The sequence below is a fragment of the Phoca vitulina genome, unplaced genomic scaffold (assembly GCF_004348235.1).
Source record: "Phoca vitulina isolate PV1807 unplaced genomic scaffold, GSC_HSeal_1.0 scaffold16, whole genome shotgun sequence".
Lineage (NCBI taxonomy): Eukaryota > Metazoa > Chordata > Mammalia > Carnivora > Phocidae > Phoca > Phoca vitulina.
In genome coordinates, this window is record NW_022589719.1 from 6564600 (window position 1) to 6587106 (window position 22507).

At 35.9% G+C, this 22507-nt stretch overlaps 1 protein-coding gene across 1 annotated transcript in view; it reads left to right on the forward strand.

The window, feature by feature from the left end:
• ANO3 (anoctamin 3) overlaps positions 1–22507 on the forward strand; it is a 272078-nt gene that overhangs the window by 65555 nt on the left and 184016 nt on the right. Inside the window, exons 2-3 of the mRNA XM_032413849.1 lie at positions 11995–12189; positions 13216–13287. Of these exons, the coding sequence (XP_032269740.1) occupies positions 11995–12189; positions 13216–13287 (267 nt within the window). The remainder of the gene's footprint in view (positions 1–11994; positions 12190–13215; positions 13288–22507) is intronic.

Here is a 22507-nt window from a genome sequence, read left to right on the forward strand (position 1 = left end):
CTTCTTCTTCTTCTTCTTCTTCTTCTTCTTCTTCTTCTTCTTCTTCTTCTTCTTCTTCTTCTTTCTTCTTCTTCTTCTTCTTTTACTGTTCTCAGCTTAGATGTAATGATTAAAGTACTTAGCATTGATTTTCTATAGATTGGCAATGTTTTCTTATTAACATCCACTTTACATAACAAGTGGTCTTGCTCTAATACTTTAATTATATTCTTGATATATATGATAAAATCATCCAAACTCTATTCTCCTTCTCTGCCCTAAGTAACATTTATTAAAGCAGGTTTTTGTTGTCTCTTAGACTGTATTTGAATGTTGATATTTCTACTCAGTAGATATGTTCCAATAGTGCTGTGTAACTAGACCAAAAAAATGCAAGTACAGTATTCCTGGGAATTTTTAAGTATTTCTTGTGTTAAGGCAGAGATTTAGCTGAAACCCAGGATAATTATTTTCAAATCTTAAAATAGATTCATGAGAAAGATATGCAGAGAAGACACAAACACATTCAGGTAAAACCAGTTGTTTTTGTTTTTCCGACTAGGACCTTGGCCTCAAAATTCTACATAAAATTACTGGCTCTGCTAAACCAGGCTCTGCTTTAAGATATAAAATAGCAGCAGACCTAGTGGCCTCCTAGGTGTCTTTCTTCTTGGCCTATATCTGATTTGAAACTTAATGTTGCATCCTTTTAAAGCTTTCATAAACACAAGGCAATCATGAAGGAAAATGAAAACATTCCTAAGGTGTAATCTCAACTGGTTAAACCATTATCCAAAAGGTTAGCTGCATAAACCCTACCTATCCTGTTTTTGCTTCACTTTTACAAGTCCCAACACATGAGAGAGAGATAGACAAGGCCCAGAGAGACTGTACATGATGCTACAGTATCATCTTTTCTGTCAGTGTGCCCACTGGCTTTGCTCTCAACAACAAAAGTGTCCATTTCCTAGAACCCTACCCGGACCTCTTTACCTTGGAAGTGGAGTTTAGAAAGGGAGAAGCTTCGTGGCCCTGGTGCCCATCAATAATATTTCTTCTTGCACATATGAAAGGTTTGGTGCTACGGTAAGAGGAACACAGCGTGGGGATCCCATGGACTTGAATTCAGTTCATAGATTTGGCAGTTATGGAACTGAATGTCTTTTTTTCTTTAATGTCTTTAATTAATCTTAGTTGTCTCATCTTAAATGTGTATAATTAAAGCTCTTTTTCAGGATTATTTGAAAATTAAACATAACAACTGTCACATAGGAATGCAAGGCTGGTTCAACACTCAAAAATTCATCAATATAATTTGTCAAACTAACAGATTTGACAGGAAAACTACCTGATATATCAACAGACACAGAAAAAAATAACTCAACATCTATAATGTTAAAAACTTCAGCAACCTAGGAATAGAAAGAAACTTCCTCCATTTGATATAGGGCATTTATAAAACACTTAACATCTAACATTATGCTTAATCATGAAAGACTACTTTCCCTCTAAAATCGAGAATTAGGCAAGATTGTCTACTTTCACCACTCCTACTCAATATTTGCGTTGGAAGTCCTAGAAAATAAAATGAGGATAGAAAAAGAAAAGGTATTCAATTGGAAAATAAGAAATTAAACTACTCTATTTGCAGACAAACATGCTTGTCTATGTGGAAAATTGCAAGGAATCTACAAAATTTTTCTATACATTAGCAATGCACAGTTGAAAACTGGAAAACTAAAATTAAAAAAAAGATATTACCTTTTTAAAAAGCTCCAACAAAATGACATAGTTAACTATAAGTCTAATAAAATATGTGCAAGATTTGTATGGAGAAAACTATAAAAATATGAAATCAAAGAAAAAAAACTTAAGAAATCATCATACTGGGTTCATGGACTGGAAAACTTGATATAGTTAAGATGTTAATTCTCCCCAAAGTGATATAGAGATTTAATTCTATCTCAATTGTAATATCACAACAATTATAGATAAGCCAATCATCAATTATAAATAAGCTGATTGTAAAGTGTATAAGGTAAGGTAAAAATAACTCTAATAGCCAAAGCAATTTAAAAAAAGATCAAAGTTGGAGGACTAGCACTGCCTGTTTTTAAGATATGCTATAAAGCTAGAGTAGTCAAGACAATGTGGTGTAGGTGAAAGGATAAACAAATCATCAAAAGAACAGAATAGAAAACCCAGAAAGCAACCTAATAAGTATGGACAATTGATTTTTGACAAAGTTACAAAGACAATTGAATGGAGAATGGACAGTCTTTTAAGGAATAGTTGACTACTAGACAGCCATATGCCAAAAATGATTGTTGTTTTATACCTCACACTGTATATAAAAAATTAACTTAAAATATATTATGGACCTACATGTCAAATATAAAAGTATAAAAGCCTACAATAAAATGTTCGTAACCTGGAGTTAGGCAATGATTTTTCAGATATAGCACCAAAAACAGGATTCATAAAAATTTACTTCATTGCAAATAAAAACTTTGCTCTGCAAAGGACACTATTAGGAAACAAAACAAAACAAAACAAAAAAAAGGAACCACAGACTGAGATAAAATACTAGCATATCACATATCAAGTGAAGGATTTATATCCAGAATATATAAAAGACTCTCAAAACTTAATAATAAGACAAAAATGCAATGAAAAAAAATGGGCAAAATATCTGAACAGACTTCACCAAAAAATATATATGGAAGACAAAAAGCACAGGTAGGGATGCTCAATAACATTAGTCATTAGGGAAATTCAAACTAAAACCACAATGAGTTATCACTACAAACCTATTCGAATGTTTAATAACAACCAAAATCCTGTTGATGATTATACACTGCAACAGGAACTCTCTCATACACTGTTGGTGGTACAGCCACTTTTGAAAAAATTTGACAGTTTCTGAACTCATCATTTGACCCAGTAAGCACACTTCTATGCATTTATGAGAGCTCAAAACCTTCATATGAATGTTTATAGTAGCATTATTCATAATCACAAAAACTGAACACAACCCAAATGTCCTTCTATGGATGAATAGATAATCAAATTGTAGGACATCCTCTCAATGAAATTACTACTTAGTATTTAAAGGAACAAATTTTTGATACCTATAAAAATGGATGATTCTCACATGCATTCTGCTAAGTGAAAGAACCTAATCTTAGAAGTTGTATAGTGTATGATTCTATTTATGTGGCTCTCTGGAAACAGCAAAAAATAGGGGTAAAAAGAACAGATCATATGATTTTTAAAAATTAAAAGTCAGATGATATTAAATTAAAACAAATTCTGATTTTCTATAAAATGTGTATTACTGAGAAGAGTAAGTTGTACATAATTGGTGGTAAATTAATTATTAGCCAACATAATAATTAAACATAATAATAATAACAATAATATATACTGCCCTTATTATTTATCCCTTATCTTTTAAAATGGAAAACATAATACTAATAGCTAAAATTTTCTCATCCTAAACTCGTTGAAAAAATATCCAGAATCAATACTACTTTTCTGTTTTCTTTTCTAGTATAAGCTACATTTTCCCATTCTTAAGCTTTTGAAATGTGCTTTCAATTATAAAAATATCAAACTATGTTCAAAAGAAGATGTGGGAATTGCCAACCTTTGGCACAGTATGGTGAAACCCATCAGTAAAAACAACAGAAGCAGGTGGAAGCAGTGGGAAGTTCTGTAGTTACAAATGTTCATGGCAGGCTAAAAATATAGAACAGGTTGTGCCCTGATGCTGTGCTAGTTAGCCTAGTCATTCTTGTGTTTGGGTTCAGAGTCTACACATCAGTTGCTTCTAGTTGAGTTACTGGTTTCACCAATGACAGTGTGTGGTTGGAACAGGTTGGATCAGATGTTTAGTCTTTCAAAATGCCATCATAGACCTGTGAGGTGTGGTGGGAGTCTTCAGATCTTCCGCACTTCAAGGAGAGGGTATAATCCAGGTTTTCTTACTGGGTCCATGCACTTGGGCCAAAACCCAGATCCCATCTCTGAGTTCTTCAGTGTGGAAGAGGCTGTATTGTTGTTGGCAATACTGTAAATATTATAACTTTGCAGCTTGTCAGAAGTAATATAAAACTTCAAATTTTATATCCTAATCCAAACCCAAGATTTGTTTTCATTTGGAATCACCTTTCATGAGGCAGGCAAGGAAGATCAGGAGTTCCGTTTACCTCTTTACACACACACACAAAATGATGGGGAAAAGCTCAGCTACAGATTTATCTTGTACTTCTGTTTTTATTTTTTCCTCCTGTGCATTCTAAAGAAAGCCCTTTGCATCATAGCATATTTCACAAATACCAGGAATCTCTATTACTCTCAGCTTCAATTGCTGCAAAAATCTGTTTGAGTCCTAAAAGGGGAAGCAAGGAAATGAATAGCCATTGAGGGGGAAGAGTGGGATTTGGAATAGCTCCACTAATATGTAGATCATTGTTTTTATAAGGATAATGTTCATATTTATGACACTACCATATAAACATTTAATTTAAAGAACAATCTCATTTGTATTTCAAAAAGCATTATAGGTTATAGGTTGTGTGAGCATTGAAGTTTCAGAACCCTGTTTCATGAAAAGTAAATGTCTCTTGATGTCCCCTTGACATTTTAATCTTTACCGCAGTAGGGAGTTTTATCTCTTTGTTCACTGCTGTATCCCATTGTCCAGAAAGAATATGTAGCATCTCTGAGAATGAATACTTGTCACATGAAGATATTCATTGGTAAACTCATTAACTAATTGGGCCTCATTTCAGTCTTTCTTTTTGTAAATGCCTGTTTGCATATTATATATGCAGACGCAGTGCCACGTGCTGAAGCCGTGTCTGTGAACAAGGCAGACATGGTCCTTGCCCTCATGGAACTCACCAGGCATCTAGAGAGACTGTATGTTAAATATAACCTCATAAATACATAAATGCAAACATGAAATTCTATTAAATTAAAGTATGTTTTGTTGTTCTTGTTTTAGAGAGAGAGAGAGCATGAGTAGGATGGGGTGCAGAGGGGAGGGGGAGAGAGAACCCAAAGCAGGTTCCATGCCCAGTGTGGAGCCCCACACAGGGCTCGATCTTATGACCCTGAGATCGTGACCTGAGCCAAAATCAAGAGTCAGATACTCAAACAACTGAGCCACCCAGGCACCCCAAAGTATATGTTTCTAAGAGGACATACAGCAAAGAAAATGAATCTATTTGGGGTGGGCTGTGTGACTTGGAAATTAGACTCTAGACAAGAGTACACACAGAAAAAGATAAAAATGAAGGCTCTCATTTCACCTTCAGGACTTTTGAAGTGTATTTCATCAATTTATAAAATCCTTCATAACTCTGTGCCTTCCTTACAGTATTCTGTCTTGCATTAGACTTATTAGAGAGCTTTTCCTATTCATCTTTCTTATTAAGATATTTTAATTGAATGAGATCAATTTTTATTTTACTAATTACTCTTGTTTAAAGACTATGTATATTGCTTACTTTTGTCTCCTGCACAGAGTCTTGCACATGGCAAGCCAGTCAAAATACAATAAAATCAATAGTTGCCTTTTTCATGATTACTTATAAACATTTTAGAATACTTATAATTTATGACCCAAAAAACCCCTGAAAATTTTTCTCTAATGGTAAAAGTGCATAATGTTGCTTTCTGTCCCTGAAGGTTACGCTGAAAGCCCCTCCTACATCTGTATGTGGGTAGTGGATAATCTTCATTCATCTCTCCAGATCCATCCTGCACCATTTTTCACCTCGTCCTACTCCCCAGGAAGCAGATACCTATGGACTACAACAACCAAGAGCTTGCATGACCTCTAGCTACTATTTAGATTTGACCAGTTGGGAAGTATCAGCAGCAGATTAGAAGCTGACGAAAGAGAGGTTAGGGTATTTTATTTCCCGGGCTCCCTCCATGCCCTTCTGTGGATTTACAGTGGCTGCATTCTTCTAGGTCAGCATATACGTTCTGTCAGATTCCCTCTCCTGCTATAATTGTCTCCAGGTTCTTATGTCTACTCCCTCTCCCTGCTCTGCAGGCCCACGGTGATAAAGTTTCTGGCCCTTGTTAGTTGTAAGGAGCTTCATCAATGTTTATTGGTTTCTCTTAGTTCTGCCCACCCCTTTGTAAATTAAAAAAAAAAATTATTAAATTTGCTTCAATTACTCTGAGTTAGCCATCCCTATTCTACGAAGACTCTGATACAAGAGACATACTTGTCTTTGTTCCAAGTGAGAGTAAAACTGAAAAATAGTGAAGAACAAACTATTGTAAAAGAACTTTCTGAGTAAACAAAGAAGTTACATGTTTTATTGCAAAGGGCAGAGGCCTTTGCGTCAGATGGACCTGGTTTGTTTCAAGCTCCAGCACTTCCTACACGTGGGACTGGAGACAAGTTACTGACACCCTTTGCATCTCAGGATTTTCACATGTAAAGTGGGGATGAAAAGTCATAACAGGACTAGTATGAGAATTATTGATAACATATAGGATGCTCCTGGCACTTTGTAGGCAATCAGTGAATGGTGCTTTTATTACTAGCAATAACCTCTGCCAAAAAGGGCACACTCTAGCAACAAATCAGAAATGTTCCTTTGAAGAAAACAGAGCTACACTGATTTTGGTAAGGAAGATAAGAAGAAAATTCTGTGTGCATTTATGCTTTTTTCCCCCAATGCTTATTATTTAGGTAAATATGCTTTGTTTATATCTACTATTATAGGAAGGTGTGCTTGGATTTTATAAAATCAAATGGCATCCTGAGACACCTCCCTTTCTTGGACCATCGATTCTAAAATATTTCTGAGAGAGGTATAAAGTTTTACTAAACCACAAAATGCATCTTGAGATTGTAACAAGAGTCAGACAACTACATTTTTTATGGACAAAACTTCTTATGGACATAATGTAAAATCAATTAGGTCATAATATCATATTATTTTGCTACAAATCTTCCAAAAATTCTTCTAACAATTTACTTGGTAGAATTTTCAGAGTTCATTCTATAAAAATATATTTTTTTTCACATGAGTCCTTAGGATGAGTTAGTTTTCTTGAAGAGAAATTTTACTGAAAGAGTAGATCTTTTGAAAAATCTGTATTTTGCACTAAGAAAATCAACCATTTTGGGGGCACCTCGGTGGCTCAGTAGGTTGAGCATCAACTCTTGGTTTTAGCTCAGGTCGTGATCTCATGGGTCATGATATGGAGCCCCACATTGGGCTCTGTGCGGGGAGTCTGCTTGAGATTCTCTTCCTCTGCCCCTCCCCATACTCCCTCTCTCTCTTACTCTCTCTCTAAAATCAATCAATCAGTCAATCTTTAAAAAGAAAGAAAATCAACCATTTTTTTATTTACTCTCCAATTTCCTCTCTGAAATTTTATCCAATTAAAACTCTATATCAACTCAAAGCCCATTGAGTTTAAATGGTATCTAATGGCAACTTTTTCTCCTTTGGTGTCAGATGTCTTTGGTGAATGCATTTCTAGAAGATATCTTATTTGTAATTCCACCTCTTGTACCTTTGTGTATATACAAGTGAAATTGTCATTTCATTAGATCCCTTTAAATATGTCAGCATTTAGGAAGTGCTCTTAGAACAATTGGAAGTAGTAATTGTTGCTTGAGAAAAATCTGTTCTAAATATAGGAAATGACACACTTTCTGCAGTTTATAGATTTATCCTTGAACTCATGACCTGCATATGCTTACCAAAATTGACATGTTACTATGGTCTCTTTTCTAGTTATTAGCTTTAAAGGAATAGTTATCAAGTATTATTTAAGGGTAACAGGTAAAGTCAACAAGGAAAGAAATGGAACTTTGGAACATTGAAGAAATAAATTCTGAATATACTGTGGGAGTAGCTGATGTTAATCATGCCATGCAAAGAACAGATACTGTTAGTTATGCCAAGCAGAATGTGACGACTTTTAATGTGGAACTTTGAAAAGAAACTTTATACTCTTTAGAACATTAGGACATCAGACTTTCTGCTTAAATTATATAGGTGTCCAGCAAAGATGATCTGAATAATAGCTTTGGAAGCATTCAGTAGTTCAGGAAATGAGAGAGCACTATGCTGAAGATGCATAGGAAGAAAATGCAGAGCTGTGGGAAGGACATTTGTTCATTGTCAAAATTTTTTCCCCAATTTTCTTTAAGTGTTGCATTTGACAAATATTTGAAGCAGTTATGTTTTGTATGGAGAATTTTCTACCTTATATGCATAATCCTTTGAAGAAAATGTGTTGAACCCAAGAATTATAAGTAAAGACAGAGAAATAGGAATAGGAATATGCCAGAAAGAATCCACTAAGATTACCTTCATAGACAAGACTTCACTGGCATTGCCACCTGGATTAGGAGTTTCTCTTGTGGTTTTATAATGTGCTGTGTGTATTTCATTGTGCTTTTTAGCATAAAATCTGTTTTTATGTTTCTCCTTCCCCTGTGAGTGAGCATTATGTTATACTCAACACTGAGTCAAGGCCTGGCCCAGAGAAAGAACTCAAGAATTGTTTGAAATTATTACATAAATGATAAACTGATGAATAAAAATCAGTCTTAAAAATAAAAATTGATACCTTTGTTGTATAACTCAGTTACATACATTGTTAACTCACAGCAGATTATATATTATTCATATCTATTCTTTTATAGATGAGCACAAGAAATATAGTTTGATAGATAAGGTGCATAGACACTTCCTGTTGATATGTACCAGGCAGCACATGTTCATTTTTCACCAAATTATATTCCACAGTTTGTTAAGATTGTGGATATAGAATTATAGGTTCTGAGGTTTGCTCTAACTCTGTGGTTTCTACATTCAGAGCTCTCTGCTGAAAATGTGTGTGGTATTTATACCAGGTGAAACCATGGTAATGAACCATGTAGGATTGGGGTTCACGGGGAACCATAAAGCATTCTGAAAAGATCATGGGATTTGGAATCCAGTAGCTGTAACTTTAACATTCAGTTCTGCCAGTTGCTAGATTTATGAACTTGAGGAAGTAAATATCTTAACCTTTCCCAGTTTCATTCCCATGTGGGGTGGGCGTTGTTTAAAACTATGCTATGATTTTTGGCAAACACAATTATTCAAGGAAAGAACATAAGACAGATAAATCTGTGAAAAATAAAGGGCAAATAAATGCATATATAAATAAAACAATGCCTCGAAGAACAGTAGCTAATTTTTATCCCCCATCTAGACTGTAGCAGGAGTTCCTTTATGCCTCTTTATCTTACTAGGCCACAAATTTTTTTTCAGTTCTGTAAATACATTGCAGCCTTCCTACCTCATGACTTTTATACATGTTATTATCTTTCCTTAAAAGCACTTCCCACAAACACACATGCACACACATTACCATCAACACAAACATACATAAGCACCTTTCTATATAGTAGGTGCTTCTTCATTTTTTTTTTTTTTTGGCCTAATATGTCACTTCTTCACAGAAAATGCCCCTGATCACTTCTTAAAGGAAGTCCCATTATATAGCAGTACCTGTATTTTCATAGCATTTCAGACAATTTGCATGTATATACTTATTTATTTTTGTTTGGTCAGTGTCTGAGTCTCAACTAAAATAGAAGTCCCTTGAGGCCAGGAATTACTGTCTACCTTACCTTACTCACCACGGTGTCCGCAGAGTGCCTTCAGAGAGCACAGGCCTAGTTAATATCTGTTGAATGACTAGGTGAATACCAGAATGAATCAAATGACAGGAAACACTGACAGCATTGGTGAGCATAATTAAGTTAGTCTCACCCCATATTGGTTTATGAAATAATATCTACCGATTCAATAGTCCTCTTTCACCCAAAGAACGGTTGAAGCTTTCACTCATGTTTGAATATTGTAAGAAAGGGAAATGTAGAAGTAGCTCCTTTTTGAAGCTACATGCTGGGGTCAGGGGATTAAGGTGAATAGTATTATTATAAAGTTCCCATTAAGGCCATTTCTCTGGGGCCAAGGGGCATTTCTCTCTCAGTCAACATCTTTGTCATCAACTCTCACTGTCTTCTCTCTATGCAACTTCCCTCTCCCCAACTCCACCCCCCAAATATTTATGCCTTTACTCCTATGTTCTGCTAGAGTAAAAGGCTCTTCTCCACCAGGGCCCAGAAACAGAAAGCTGACCATTTAATAACCTACATTGGTGTTTCTTAAAAGAATGTATCAGATCACATTACAAAAGATTAATAGGTATAGAAACTTACTAGGACAGATTTGCCCTATGTTATTTCTTGGATGTAGTGTAGAAAACACTAGTTGGTCTTTAAGGGGAATTGTCTGGTATTTTTGTAGGATTTCAGTCTACTTTCTGTGGACCTTGGGGAATTCCTCTTCAAGAAAGTATTTTCTTTTCTTGTCATTACCAGGTCCCAGAAAGCTAAGAGACTGAGTGTTATGCTTCCAGTCAATTCATAGTTCTTCTCTGCATCCCTTTCTAGTTTACATTCTATTTACACACTGAGACTTAATATGAAAATACATAGTTGTATAAATACATAGTTGTATAAAACCAAAGTATAAAAGCCCCACTCCTACGTTTATCTGAATTTCATCTTTTCAACCATGTCTTATTTCTGTAGAACCTCTTTCAAAAATTGCTTTGTTATTTCTTTTTCAGGATTCCCATTTGTCCCAATGGGCAGTACACATTGGTACCTCTGCTTGTCTTTACTTAAATCCATTTATTTGAAGAGCTATTTAGAAACTTTGAGTTGATTTATGAACTGACTATAAAATTGAGTAGCTAAAAAATTACTGACCTGAGCAATTTGGGTGGAATTTAGTTAAATTTGTTTATATTCTAAATATAATAATTACTGAAAATGTACCTTTTATCTGTCTTTACCCTTTGCCCACACCTATTATGACCCAGATTCTACTCTGTCTCAAAATTGAAATTAAGATGAGTAACTGCAAGGCAAAAGCTTCCTTAATTGAATGTTCTGTGTACTAATGCATTTGCACTATCCCTTTCACTTTTCAATCACTCCCTTAGAAATTTACATTAATACAGAGAATCAGCATGTGGGCAGGTGAATAGAGAGGCTGGTGGAAACAGATGTGCCTAGAGCTATGCTCTTTCTGTGTTTTAGTCTCTACTGGTATGGACTTTGCTAAATGTTCTTTACATTTCAATGTCTGTGAGTTTGGGGGTGAATAGATGGTGTTCAGGAGTTTCAAACTAATTTATAGATGCACCCTGATGTGGTGGTTTTAGCTTGAAATATAAACCCTTTACTGCTTATTTATCTGTGTGACATAAGTCATACTACTTTTCCTCTCTAAGTCTCAGTTCCCCACAGCTAATAGAAATAACAATACCTGCTCTATAAGATTGTTGGAAAATCAAGTGTAGTATGTATGTGTTTAAGGGAGAATAGAGTACAAAGGAGGGCTCCATTTAGTAAACAGTAATTTGAATGTTTATGTATTAAGTTTCATTTATTTTGCCACTTGGAAAACTAAATGGTTAGATTTATCCAAAGACAATCCAAATGATTGTCCTCATAACTTCCTAAATGAACTTAGCCACTTGTTTTTGTTTTTTTGTTTTTTTTACAGAAGCTTTTAAAAATGATGAAAGCACAGGAAAAAAGTTGGCAGGATAAGTTAAATAGGAAAAAATGCAAAAGTTGTATTTTTATCACAAGAAGGTGTTCAATTTTATATCTTATCATGATGTGAATCTTGAATCTTTATATTAAACATTTTTCCTTTGGAAAAAAAAAATGATGGAAGGTCAACTCGAAGAAAAGCTGTTTATTCCTCTGGACTATTTGACAAAATTCTCACTTTTCCTTACAAAATATAAACAGAACTAACTCAATTAGTTCTAGTCCCTAGGTGGTGCTTTTCAAGAGTACTTTCCTGGAACAGCCATCACAAGAATTAAAATTATTTGTTGACTTTTGTTGATTATTTATTACTTCTAAAACTCACCATTTTGAATTTGCAGGTATGAATGTAAGCAAGAGCGAGATAACAAAGGAAACTTCATTGAAACCATCCCGGAGATCCCTGCCTTGCCTTGCCCAGAGCTATGCCTACTCAAAGAGCTTGAGCCAATCTACCTCACTCTTTCAGTCCACCGAGGGTGAGTCTCAGGCTCCCACTTCTGTAACCTTAATCTCCGCGGACAAAACAGAGCCAGGTGAGCAGCTATTCCATTTTTTTTTTTCCAACTTGCAAAGAGTAAGTGTTTTTGAACCATTCCTTCCTTCCTTCCTTCATCCATTTTACTAGTATTTATAGAGCTCATTAGCAGGAAGGCTGGCATAGAAAGGAGAGCAGTACACCAGTCAGACAGAAGGCCATTTGTTGGCGAGGCGTGTTTTCACTTCTTTCTTGCCTTGAAAGAACCCAATCTTATGGGAACCTAGACCTAGTATTTTCTGTTTGCAGGAGAAGACAGACTAGCTACCTGAATTTCTGGTGAGAACCTATAACCAGTAACTGAGGAGAATATGTCAACAACACTAAACTTGGTTTCTTAAAAAGAAAGACCAAAGACTTTAAGTAATATTCAGTAAGCAGTGAAGATTTGATTGCACAAAGATGTGGTTGGACAAGTGTTAGGAATCAAATGTTGGCACTGAGGCTTAGACAACAGAAGGGCTGAAATACGGGCAAGTGCCAGTTAGATGCCACACTTGCACTTGGTGGCTGCCCTGGGCACCTTTCTACACACATCTGCCCATCTGAGACACCATTATGCTTTTAGACAATTCCTTTTCACAAAAGCCAAGAGTCAAAATACAACCTGGCCCCCTGTCATTCAGTGGATGAGGTGTGTTTCTCTTCTTCCATCCCTCTCTAAGTTGCTTTTTTGTCTTATGAGAATGTATTCTTTTATGATTCCTTGGGGTTGTTTCTTCCTCTGGATAACTTGAAAATACCAACATTCTCTTTTCAATAATACTGTGAAGTCACTACCAATTATAAATAATAGCTTACATCCATGTCCAATAAGAAAAGTGACTAATTATTCAAGAGGACAAAGGTATTAAAATATAATAGAGACGTATCTTGCCCTTACTGAGTGAAATTTTAGATAACTAATTTCAACTCATTAACTTAAAAATTTTCTTTATGTTTGGCCATCAGTCACGATGGTCATTTTTCTAAATGTTAATGTTTTTATTTCCAAAAACTGTGAATGTCTTTTTTTTTTCCCCAGTTAACGCTGAGGAGGATAAAAAAGACTCTCTGCTCAAATGTTCTTTTGCTGACCTCAGTGACTTTTGCTTGGGTAAGTTAATTTCTAGTATCTCCTTATTCCTTTACCCCCTCTCCAAAGGTAAGCTGTCTTCTTCAAATCTAGAATATTACTTTTTAAGAAAAAAATACATGTTTGGTCTTTAATATTTGATGGGTGAGTATAATATGCTCAGCTTAAATGATTAAGGTATTTCATGTACAGTTTGAAATTCAAGTAATATAAGAAGATTTGTAATGAACAACAATCTCATAACCAAAAGTTTTTAACACTTTCTGCTGTTAAGCTTTTGGAAATATCTTTCAGTTCCCTATGAGTAAGCACATTAATACTGCTATTTCTAGATTTATTAAATTTCAGCAGTATCTGTTGATACCCGGTGATGTTAGATGAAGATTTAGCTTATTTGCATAACCCTTCAATTTTTCATAGTTATATTGCCATTTAAAATTTTAAACCTCTCTGCCAATTAAATCTGTAGCTTTAAATAGCATATTTACACCTTTATATCACATTCTATCACATTTTAACAGTATCTCTTGATTCTCCACTTGGCAAATGTAGTACTACTATGAAAATAATGCTTTTGGAAGTTATAGGATCAGTTCCTCTTCTACAGTTCCAAGCTGTTATGATCTCTGTGCCACTCTTGAATAGTCCTGAGTCAAGGTCAAATTGATTCCTCTTTCCAACCCTCCATCAATTACTCAAAATTATGCCACACTAAACTTACTTCCATGTTTATACCACAAACTTTTGTTAGTTTTATTTTCCTAGATTACCTGTATTTTTTTTCCTTGGGAGGAGAAAATATCTCACCTTCTAAATATTCCCATATGTTCCAGATTCTAATTTTTATATCCTTTACCTCATTCTTCTTCTTTAAGAAATTCTTGGTGTTCACTGACTTTTCATTAGATTACTGGATTAATTCCAGTTTCTACTGTCCCACATATTCCTCTTTCTTAGTTTTCAACCTCATTTTTTTTTTTTTTTAGTATATCCTTAAGCACCTACCTCTGAAGGCTCATGTGATATGCAAACTTGCTAAGTTATTGTATGTCTGAGATGACTTCGGTTCACTTTTACATTTCATTGTATTTGCTTGGTTATAAAGTCCTAGGTTAAAAATCATTTTCCTTGAAATCTGGAGACTGGATTCACTGTCATCTAGCATCCATTGTTACTGCTAAAATAGCCCAATTGCTGTCTGATTCTTATTCCTTTGTCAATGATTTTTTTTTTCTTCTCTCTGTGCATTTTTATTATCTTTATTTTTTGTGTTACAGACTTAGACAGCATTATGTTTAGGTGTATGTGATGCCTGTGTGTGCATTTTCTTTCATCTCATGGTTTTGATTTTGGCCTCAGTTCTGGAAGATTTCCTGTGCTTTTCTTCCAAATGACTTTTCATTTCTGTGTGTGTGTGTGTGTGTGTGTGTGTGTTGGAGGGATGGTGAGATCATATATGTATATTTGATTTCCGAAAGTCTTTTTTGTTTTCAGAATGTAACTTTTTCAGAGCATCCTGTTGTATTTCATGAACATAACATCTCTAATCTAATTACACTTGTGAATGTCTTAAGTTTTCCCTTGGTTTTTAAGTTTTAGTCTATTGTTCCAGTGACCCATTTTCCTGCCTGCTTCAATTAGTCATTCTCTTTTAGGCTATAGAATTTCCAACAATATCTGGTGATCTTTGGTCATCTGTTTACATTGAAGAATAAAACAACAGGAAGGCTGACTTAGAGTTCTGGGTACATGGAGAAGTCTCAGGAAAGGAAAGATTTCACTACAGAGTGAATGGCTAAGGAGCCAGTACTCAGGCGACTTACCCAATGTCAGATGGAAGACTGTACTCCAGAGTGCTGATTCCCACATTACTGCTTTGTACTTTGAATTTCTTTAGAGAAAAAGTTTGTGTTTGCATGTTTTATTGTCAGACCTTCAGTTTTCTTCTCTGACTCTCACTCCTGTCTTTGTCTATCTGCCATTTTTGAGTCCGGCCATCTCTAGGATGATTCACTGTCTTCCTGTCCTGCACAAAACCTAAGCTAAACTACTCTGTCAGTTAACACTCTTACATCAGAATTTTACCTTCTAGAAAACTACCCTAGGTCTATACCTTTTGAAAGTTATTTATTATCATGTTAATGAAGTCTTCAGAGCCAGGAACAACAAATGTACTTGAAAGTTCATTCAGCCATCTTGAACTTTGTTTCTTTATTCTACCAAAAGTTGATGATACACAGCTCTTCAATGAGATACATAGGATGAAACCTGTAGAACACTTATTTTAGAGACTTCAGTATACAATTTTACATCTAAAAATCTATTGCAAAAAAAAAATAATATCAGAAATGAAAAAAAATTTTTTTTAAAGATTTATTTATTTATTTGATGGAGAGAGACACAACGAGAGAGGGAACACAAGCAGGGGGAGTGGGGGAGGGAGAAGCAGGCCTCCCGTTGAGCAGGGAGCCCGATGCGGGGCTCGATCCCAGGACCCTGGGATCATGACCTGAGCCAAAGGCAGGCGCTTAACGACTGAGCCACCCAGGCGCCCCATAAATGAAAAATATTTTTCCTCACAGCTTTGTTGACTTAGGAATGTAAGAAAATTGAATATTCTAGTAATTGTACTGTTGAACATTTTGTGGCGTATTGCTGGGTGGGGAAAAATAGCTTAAATATAAATATAGACCTCCCTTCATTTTAGTTAAAAATGTATTGGAAAAGTGGTAGAAAGAAATATACCAATATGTTAGCTAAGAGTGTGTATCTTCATGTGGTACGATTATTTGTGGTTTCTTCTTCTTGTCTGTATTTTCTTTTTTTCTCTCTAAACAACATATACAAATATTATATAATAAGAATATGTAAAGAAAAACTTTACATCAGAATTTTTTGTAAGTAGGGAAAATTGCTCATATTTCAGTCCAAATAGCACACAATTCTATGGAGAGTTTTCAAAACTGAAACTTGAAACTGGTTGATAATCACCCAGTATTTGGAATAACAATAACATTGAAAGATTCTATCCTGACCCTCGGTTAGTAGTCAGTATAATTTTTATTTATTTTCCTATAAGCAGAGATAAGTTTACTTAACCTTCCCTTTTGCCTTTTGCTATTATCACGCAAGATTTACTTCATTTGAGCGAGATTTGCATTCAGATCTGTAGCTTGCCAGACTTGTACACGAGCAATGCCTTTGAACTGGGGCTTTTCTTTTTCATAAACTGAGTAGAAAAAAAATAAAGCCAGAATTTATCAAAAGTAATATTAATCTATTACAACACTTATTTTATAACCTCAGAGGAATTTATTTATAACCTTCAGAGGGTTAGCCCTGAGTTTTCATCAGTGAACATATTGGTGGCCTGGCCGCATCGCCTACATCAGTGATTCTCAACTCTGGCTACATATTCAAGTCACCCTGGAGCTTTTAAATCTCTCTGAGTCCCAGCTCCCGAGAATCAATTTTACTTGGTCTGAGGAAGAAATCAGGATGCATACTTTTAACTGTACCCCAGGTAAATATTAAATGTAACTAGAATTAAGAATTGCTAACCTAGGGGTGCCTGGGTGCCTCAGTTGCTTAAGCATCTGCCTTCAGCTCAGGTCATGATCCCAGGGCCCTGGGATTGAACCCCGCATCGGGCTCCCTGCTCAGCGGGGAGCCTGTTTCTCCCTCTGCCTGCAGCTCCTCCTGCTTGTGCTCTCTCTCTCTCTCTCTTTCTGACAAATAAATAAATAAAATCTTAGGGGGAAAAAAGAATTTCTAGCCTAAAACATGTATCTTGATTTCTCTCTGAAGACACTGTTAAGGTACTTTTTCATAATTTCAATGAGCTGTGTTATTTATCATAGCACTCTGAATTACTGCGAATTAGTCATGTTTCTTATAATACTTTGTGTGTGTGACAGAAAGACAGTGCTGGCTTATTAAGTTTCCTAATTAAAGGAAGACAGCCACCAGCAGGTTCATTTCATATACAACATCAATATCAAAGAGAACATTTCATCAGAACAAATACACTCAATCAGAGTACAAAGGTCTTTCCCATAGTAATTAATTCTGAAAGAGGTCCCTATTGTTATTTTCTGATAAGACAAAAACAAGAACAAAAACCTTGTCCACAATCTCCATACAGGTGATATAGTTTGCAAAGCACCTTTCACTAATAATTCTCCCAAATTAATACTAGTTAATAGCCTAACAATAACTCTAGTCATTCAAGCGTTTCCATTCAATTCTATGCATCTTATTTTTGATAGTAAAATAATCATGATAGTGCCATCACAAATCTTAACATTTTCTCTAAATGCTTCATGTAATTGGATGTCCTAACTCCATGAATGTTTCTCTCCTCATCATTCCAGTGTGTCCCAGTCATCTGACGCACTTGACCCGTGTTCCTATCTCTCCGGACATTGAACGTCATAGTCAATATTTTAGCACATTCCGGCATTCCAGTCTACCATTCATTCAATTTAGGGAACCGTCACAGCTTCTGAAGGGGTAAACATGCACACATGAGGTATTTGCCTTTACAGTGAAGGTGAGAATGCAGCTCTGGCTGACTGTAGTATCACCGAGTGTTCCAGGAATCCATCCTGGTGTAACACCTGGCTGGAAAGTACTCCTTTAGAATCAGCCGCATATCTAAAATGTATATGATTTTATCGTCTTTGAGAAGATAGCAAGCAAAACGATGTCAAATATACCAAGAGTGTAATTAAATAAAGCATGAGTGTTTCAGCAATACATGCTTTCTTTTAAATTCAATGAAGTTACATTTTCTAATTTTGCTTTTAGAGTACAGACTGCCAGCTTCTAGCATTGGGTTGGTTAACACATGAGTGTTTCCAAGTACCAACAGGCTCTAATACAATTTTTGGAACCTGACAGATACATCTAATTAATGGCTTTTTTTGTTTTTTCAAGAGAAAGAGTGCACACGCATGAGTCTTGGGGGAGGGGCAGTGGGAGAGGGCAGGAGAGAATCTTAAGCACACTCCACACTTAGTACGGAGCCCAATGTGGGGCTTGGTCTCACGACCCTGAAATCATGACCTAATCCAAAATCATGCGTCAGATGCTCAACCAACTGGGCCACCCAGGATCCCTCCTGCCTTTTTTTTTTTTTTTTTTTACAGTGTACTACTTTGAACTGCCCCATAGGAACATCAATGCTGTGGCAGAGTTAACTGCCTATAGTCAGTGTTTCATTGAGGATGAGTATACCTCATCAAAATGATAGCTATGGAGGAAGGAACATTCATGGTTCTGTTGATTCAGAGCTGGACATTTCCACTACGACTGCCTAACAGGATTTGTAGTATATTATGGATGAAATGCTGTTTTCCCAGCCAGACATTGGTCAAATTATCATTCTTGTATCTACTAACTTGTGTGACTGTGGCATATTATTAACCACTCTGAACCTCAGTAATCTCATTTATTAATTGGAATTAATGATCCATACTTTGCAAGACTATTGAATTAAATGAAAAGGCATAACTCCATCACACTCCTAGCACATCATAGAGATTCAACAAATATTTGCTCATTGCTTTATTCACTCACTCATTAAGCTTATCTTTTACCCCAAATTTTGCTAGGCTCAGAGACATCTTCACTAACCAGCTGTTTCTATTATCACCAAAATGTGATTTTTATGGCAGAGTGGAATAACAATAATTTACCAAACACTTACTACACAACTCTCTGCCTGCCTTACTTCACTTAATTCTCATAACAATTCTTTGGGTTAGGTACTATTATTAGCCTCTTTTTATACCTGAGGAACCTGGTATAGCCAAGAGATAAAATAATTTGCCAAATACCATATATCTTTCCAAGGGAGAATTGAGATTCTAACCCAGGAAGCCTTAATCCTTCATCTTCTCCCTTAATCATCACAGCAGAAATATAGTCCATGGAGGTGAAAGGTGATTAGTGATATCCATAGAATACTGGCTCTGCAATGCTAATAAGTATGAGGCTGCAAGCAGCGAAAGATGGGGGTAACATTGCATGGTAAAATATATTTGGGAGATGATTGATTGAAGAAGGCTAATCAGGTTGGGAGATTTAGAATTTCGTTGTTGGTTTTCTTCCTTCATTCTTTATATTGCCATCTGTGAGCCTTTAATTCTTTTCTTTTTTTTTAAGATTTATTTATTTATTTTAGAGAGAGAGTATGAGGGAGAGGAGCAGAGGGAGAGGGAGAAATCCTCAACAAGACTGCCCGCTGAGTGGGGAGCCCGACACGGGCCTGGTTCCCACAACCTTGAGATCATGACCTGAGCCGAAATCAAGAGTCAGACACTCAACCGACTGAGCTACCCAGGTGCCCCTAATTCTACTTTTCATAGAACAGCTCACAGAGCCAGAGCACCATTCTACCTTGTGCCCTCAGCCACACAGACAGACAGACACAGTCACACACACACACACACACACACACACACACACACTCACACACAGTTATTCTGGAAAGTGCCCATCCATGTAACAATGAATTTGAAATCCTGATGTGACGATACTCTTGTCTCTCGGTCCTGAAAGCCCTGCTATTATCACCCACCCTCTCTCTTGCTAGTATTCTGTTAAATGACAGGGACAGAAAAATCCATATTAACAAGTAACTGATGGTTGAGTCTGCCCACGTTCATGCTGCAGTAAAATCAGGTAACTTTGAAGTGAAATAATCAGGGCTTATTAAAACCAACGTAATTTGAGTCCAACCAACTAAAATATACATCTATCTAATCTTGTGAAATCAACATTTCCTTAATGCTATGAAGCGAGTTCCTTAAGAAGTGATTTATATTAGAGTGTTAAGATAATTTGTTTTCTGTGAGCTTAATAGTTCAGCTTGCTGGAGTATTCATTTTATTTCTTAAAACAGTTATGGTCAAATGAGTACATGGTGATTTTGCTCTCATTCTGTAATATTCAATAATCTCCAATAATTTCTGATACTTTTTTCAAATAACGTTTCATGTTAAGATGACATAAAAAAGAACTTCATAGTAATGTTACCAACCTATTTCAGGCATAAGGGAATTACACTGAAAGAACAGATTGTTTTCCAGTTGTGACAGCCTTACAGTCACTGTACATCTTTTCAACTGTTAGTAAGTCCTCTTGGCTCACTTTTCCAGCTGTATTCAGGGTCTGACACTGCTCAGCTGTTGCTGCTGCAAGTGCTGTGTCAGTCCTGGTCCAGTGTGCCGATCTCTGGGGAGATCAGCATCATGACTTCCTAACTGTCTCTGCTCCGATGCTTGCCTCCTTATGGTCTGTTTTCCATACGGCAGTTACAGGAAGCTCTCATAAAAGGAAAATTAAATATCATCATTTCTCTACTCCAACCCCTCCCGGTTTCCCACTACATGTAAAATTGTAAACTTCCTACTGGAGCCCTCAGAGGCCTTACGAGATCTGGGCCTGCTCCCGCTCCAGAGCATTTGCTAATGCTTCCTTTGACTCACAGAGCTGTAGCCGCTCCAGCTCTCTTTTGCTCTTTGTTCATAACAAGTTTGCTCTTATCCCAAGGCCTGGCACTGAGAGAAACCAGATTCATACAAGCTTCACTTTGTGTCTCCTAATCTTGACTTAAGAAGTATTACCGGAAATTATAAGATTTATTTTTTCCCTCTTTCCATTTCCAGAGGACAGAGACTTGCTTGGTCTTGTTGGTGCGTACAGGCCAGAATCAAGAGCAGTACCCAGCACATAGTAGGTGCTCAAGGAGTATTTTTAGGATCACTGAAAGGATAGATGAATGGATGAATGGATATTGACACACATCTTTGGGGAATCTGCTCTCCATTACTCCTTTGCTTTCCATGATGTCAATCATCACTGTGATTTTTCCCACCTGTTAAGAATCAGTGCTCTGTTATTTTTGTCACTGAAGATCCAATCCAATTATGTTCCTCTTTTTCATGTAAGTTGTACTGACAAACATTTTATAGAGCATTTAAAGACCTAATAGCTGTGGCTCTTCTTAAGAAGTAGGAGAATGCCTTTCTAACATTATTCCTGTGGGAAGCCCTCCAGAATACCCATTTAGATGCTTCCTACTTTCTATTATTATAGCACTTTGGTTATAATACTATCATACTCAGTTCACTAGATGATAATAATTGCTATTTATATCTATCTTTTTCATATTACCTAGTACATACTATCTACTCAATAATGGATGGATAATTGACGATTGGGTCAATGTATGGAATGGCGGATGTGGAGAGAATAAACACTGGCACACTGACACAGTGGAAAGCATTTATCTTCAAGATTTGCTTAGTTGTGGGGTTGACTGAATACAGCTCTGTCAGTACCCTCACTGTGACTGGCTAGTGTCAGGACTTTAGAACAATGCTAGGGTTGGGAGAAGTAGGCAGTAAAGGAACTGCAAAGAATTATTAAGTCTGGATCTTCATTATTACCATGTTCTAACCACTGAATAAACCATATATGGACCATTAGGTTTATTCTTCATAGGAAACTTCAGTGGAATATTAATTTTTAAAATCATGGAATTTATTAGCGGTCAGATCAGGTACTAACTCTATCACTCAGTAGAAAGGTACACCATCTGTGCCTCAGGTTCCTGATTTATGAAATGGAGATATCAATATTATGGTTTGATTTTTTCTTATAATGCAAATAAGGATTGTTTGAATTAAGAGTTTTTGTGAGAAGCAAATAAGACAATGTATGTTGGAAATATTATATTCATATTAATTAATGTTAATTAATATGAAAAAATTAATTTGGGTTTGCTGAAATTATCATTAGTTCTATTTTCACTATATCAGGCTCCCTGCTTCAACATATTAAGTGATTTTTTTCAGCTTTGAGAGTCTTGTTTTTTTTCTTTACATATAATAACTTTATTGAGATATAATTCACCTACTATACGATTCACCCATTTTAAATGTACAGCTCAGTGATTTTTAGTATATATAAATTATAAAGAATAAAAATAACCTTAGGCCATTACTATTATTATTTTAATCTTCAGCCCCAACTACTGGGGCAATCCCGGAACACACTATCTACCATTAGTGATGTATGGGAATGTTGTACCGTTGGAAGTCAGTAGAGGCCAGCTAATAAGATCACTCACACACTGCCTAACAGTCACCTCATCCATTTCTACTTATGTTACAATGTACCAAAGTAATGAAATGGCATTAAAATAAAGAAGAATTGAGCTGAAATAATTTGT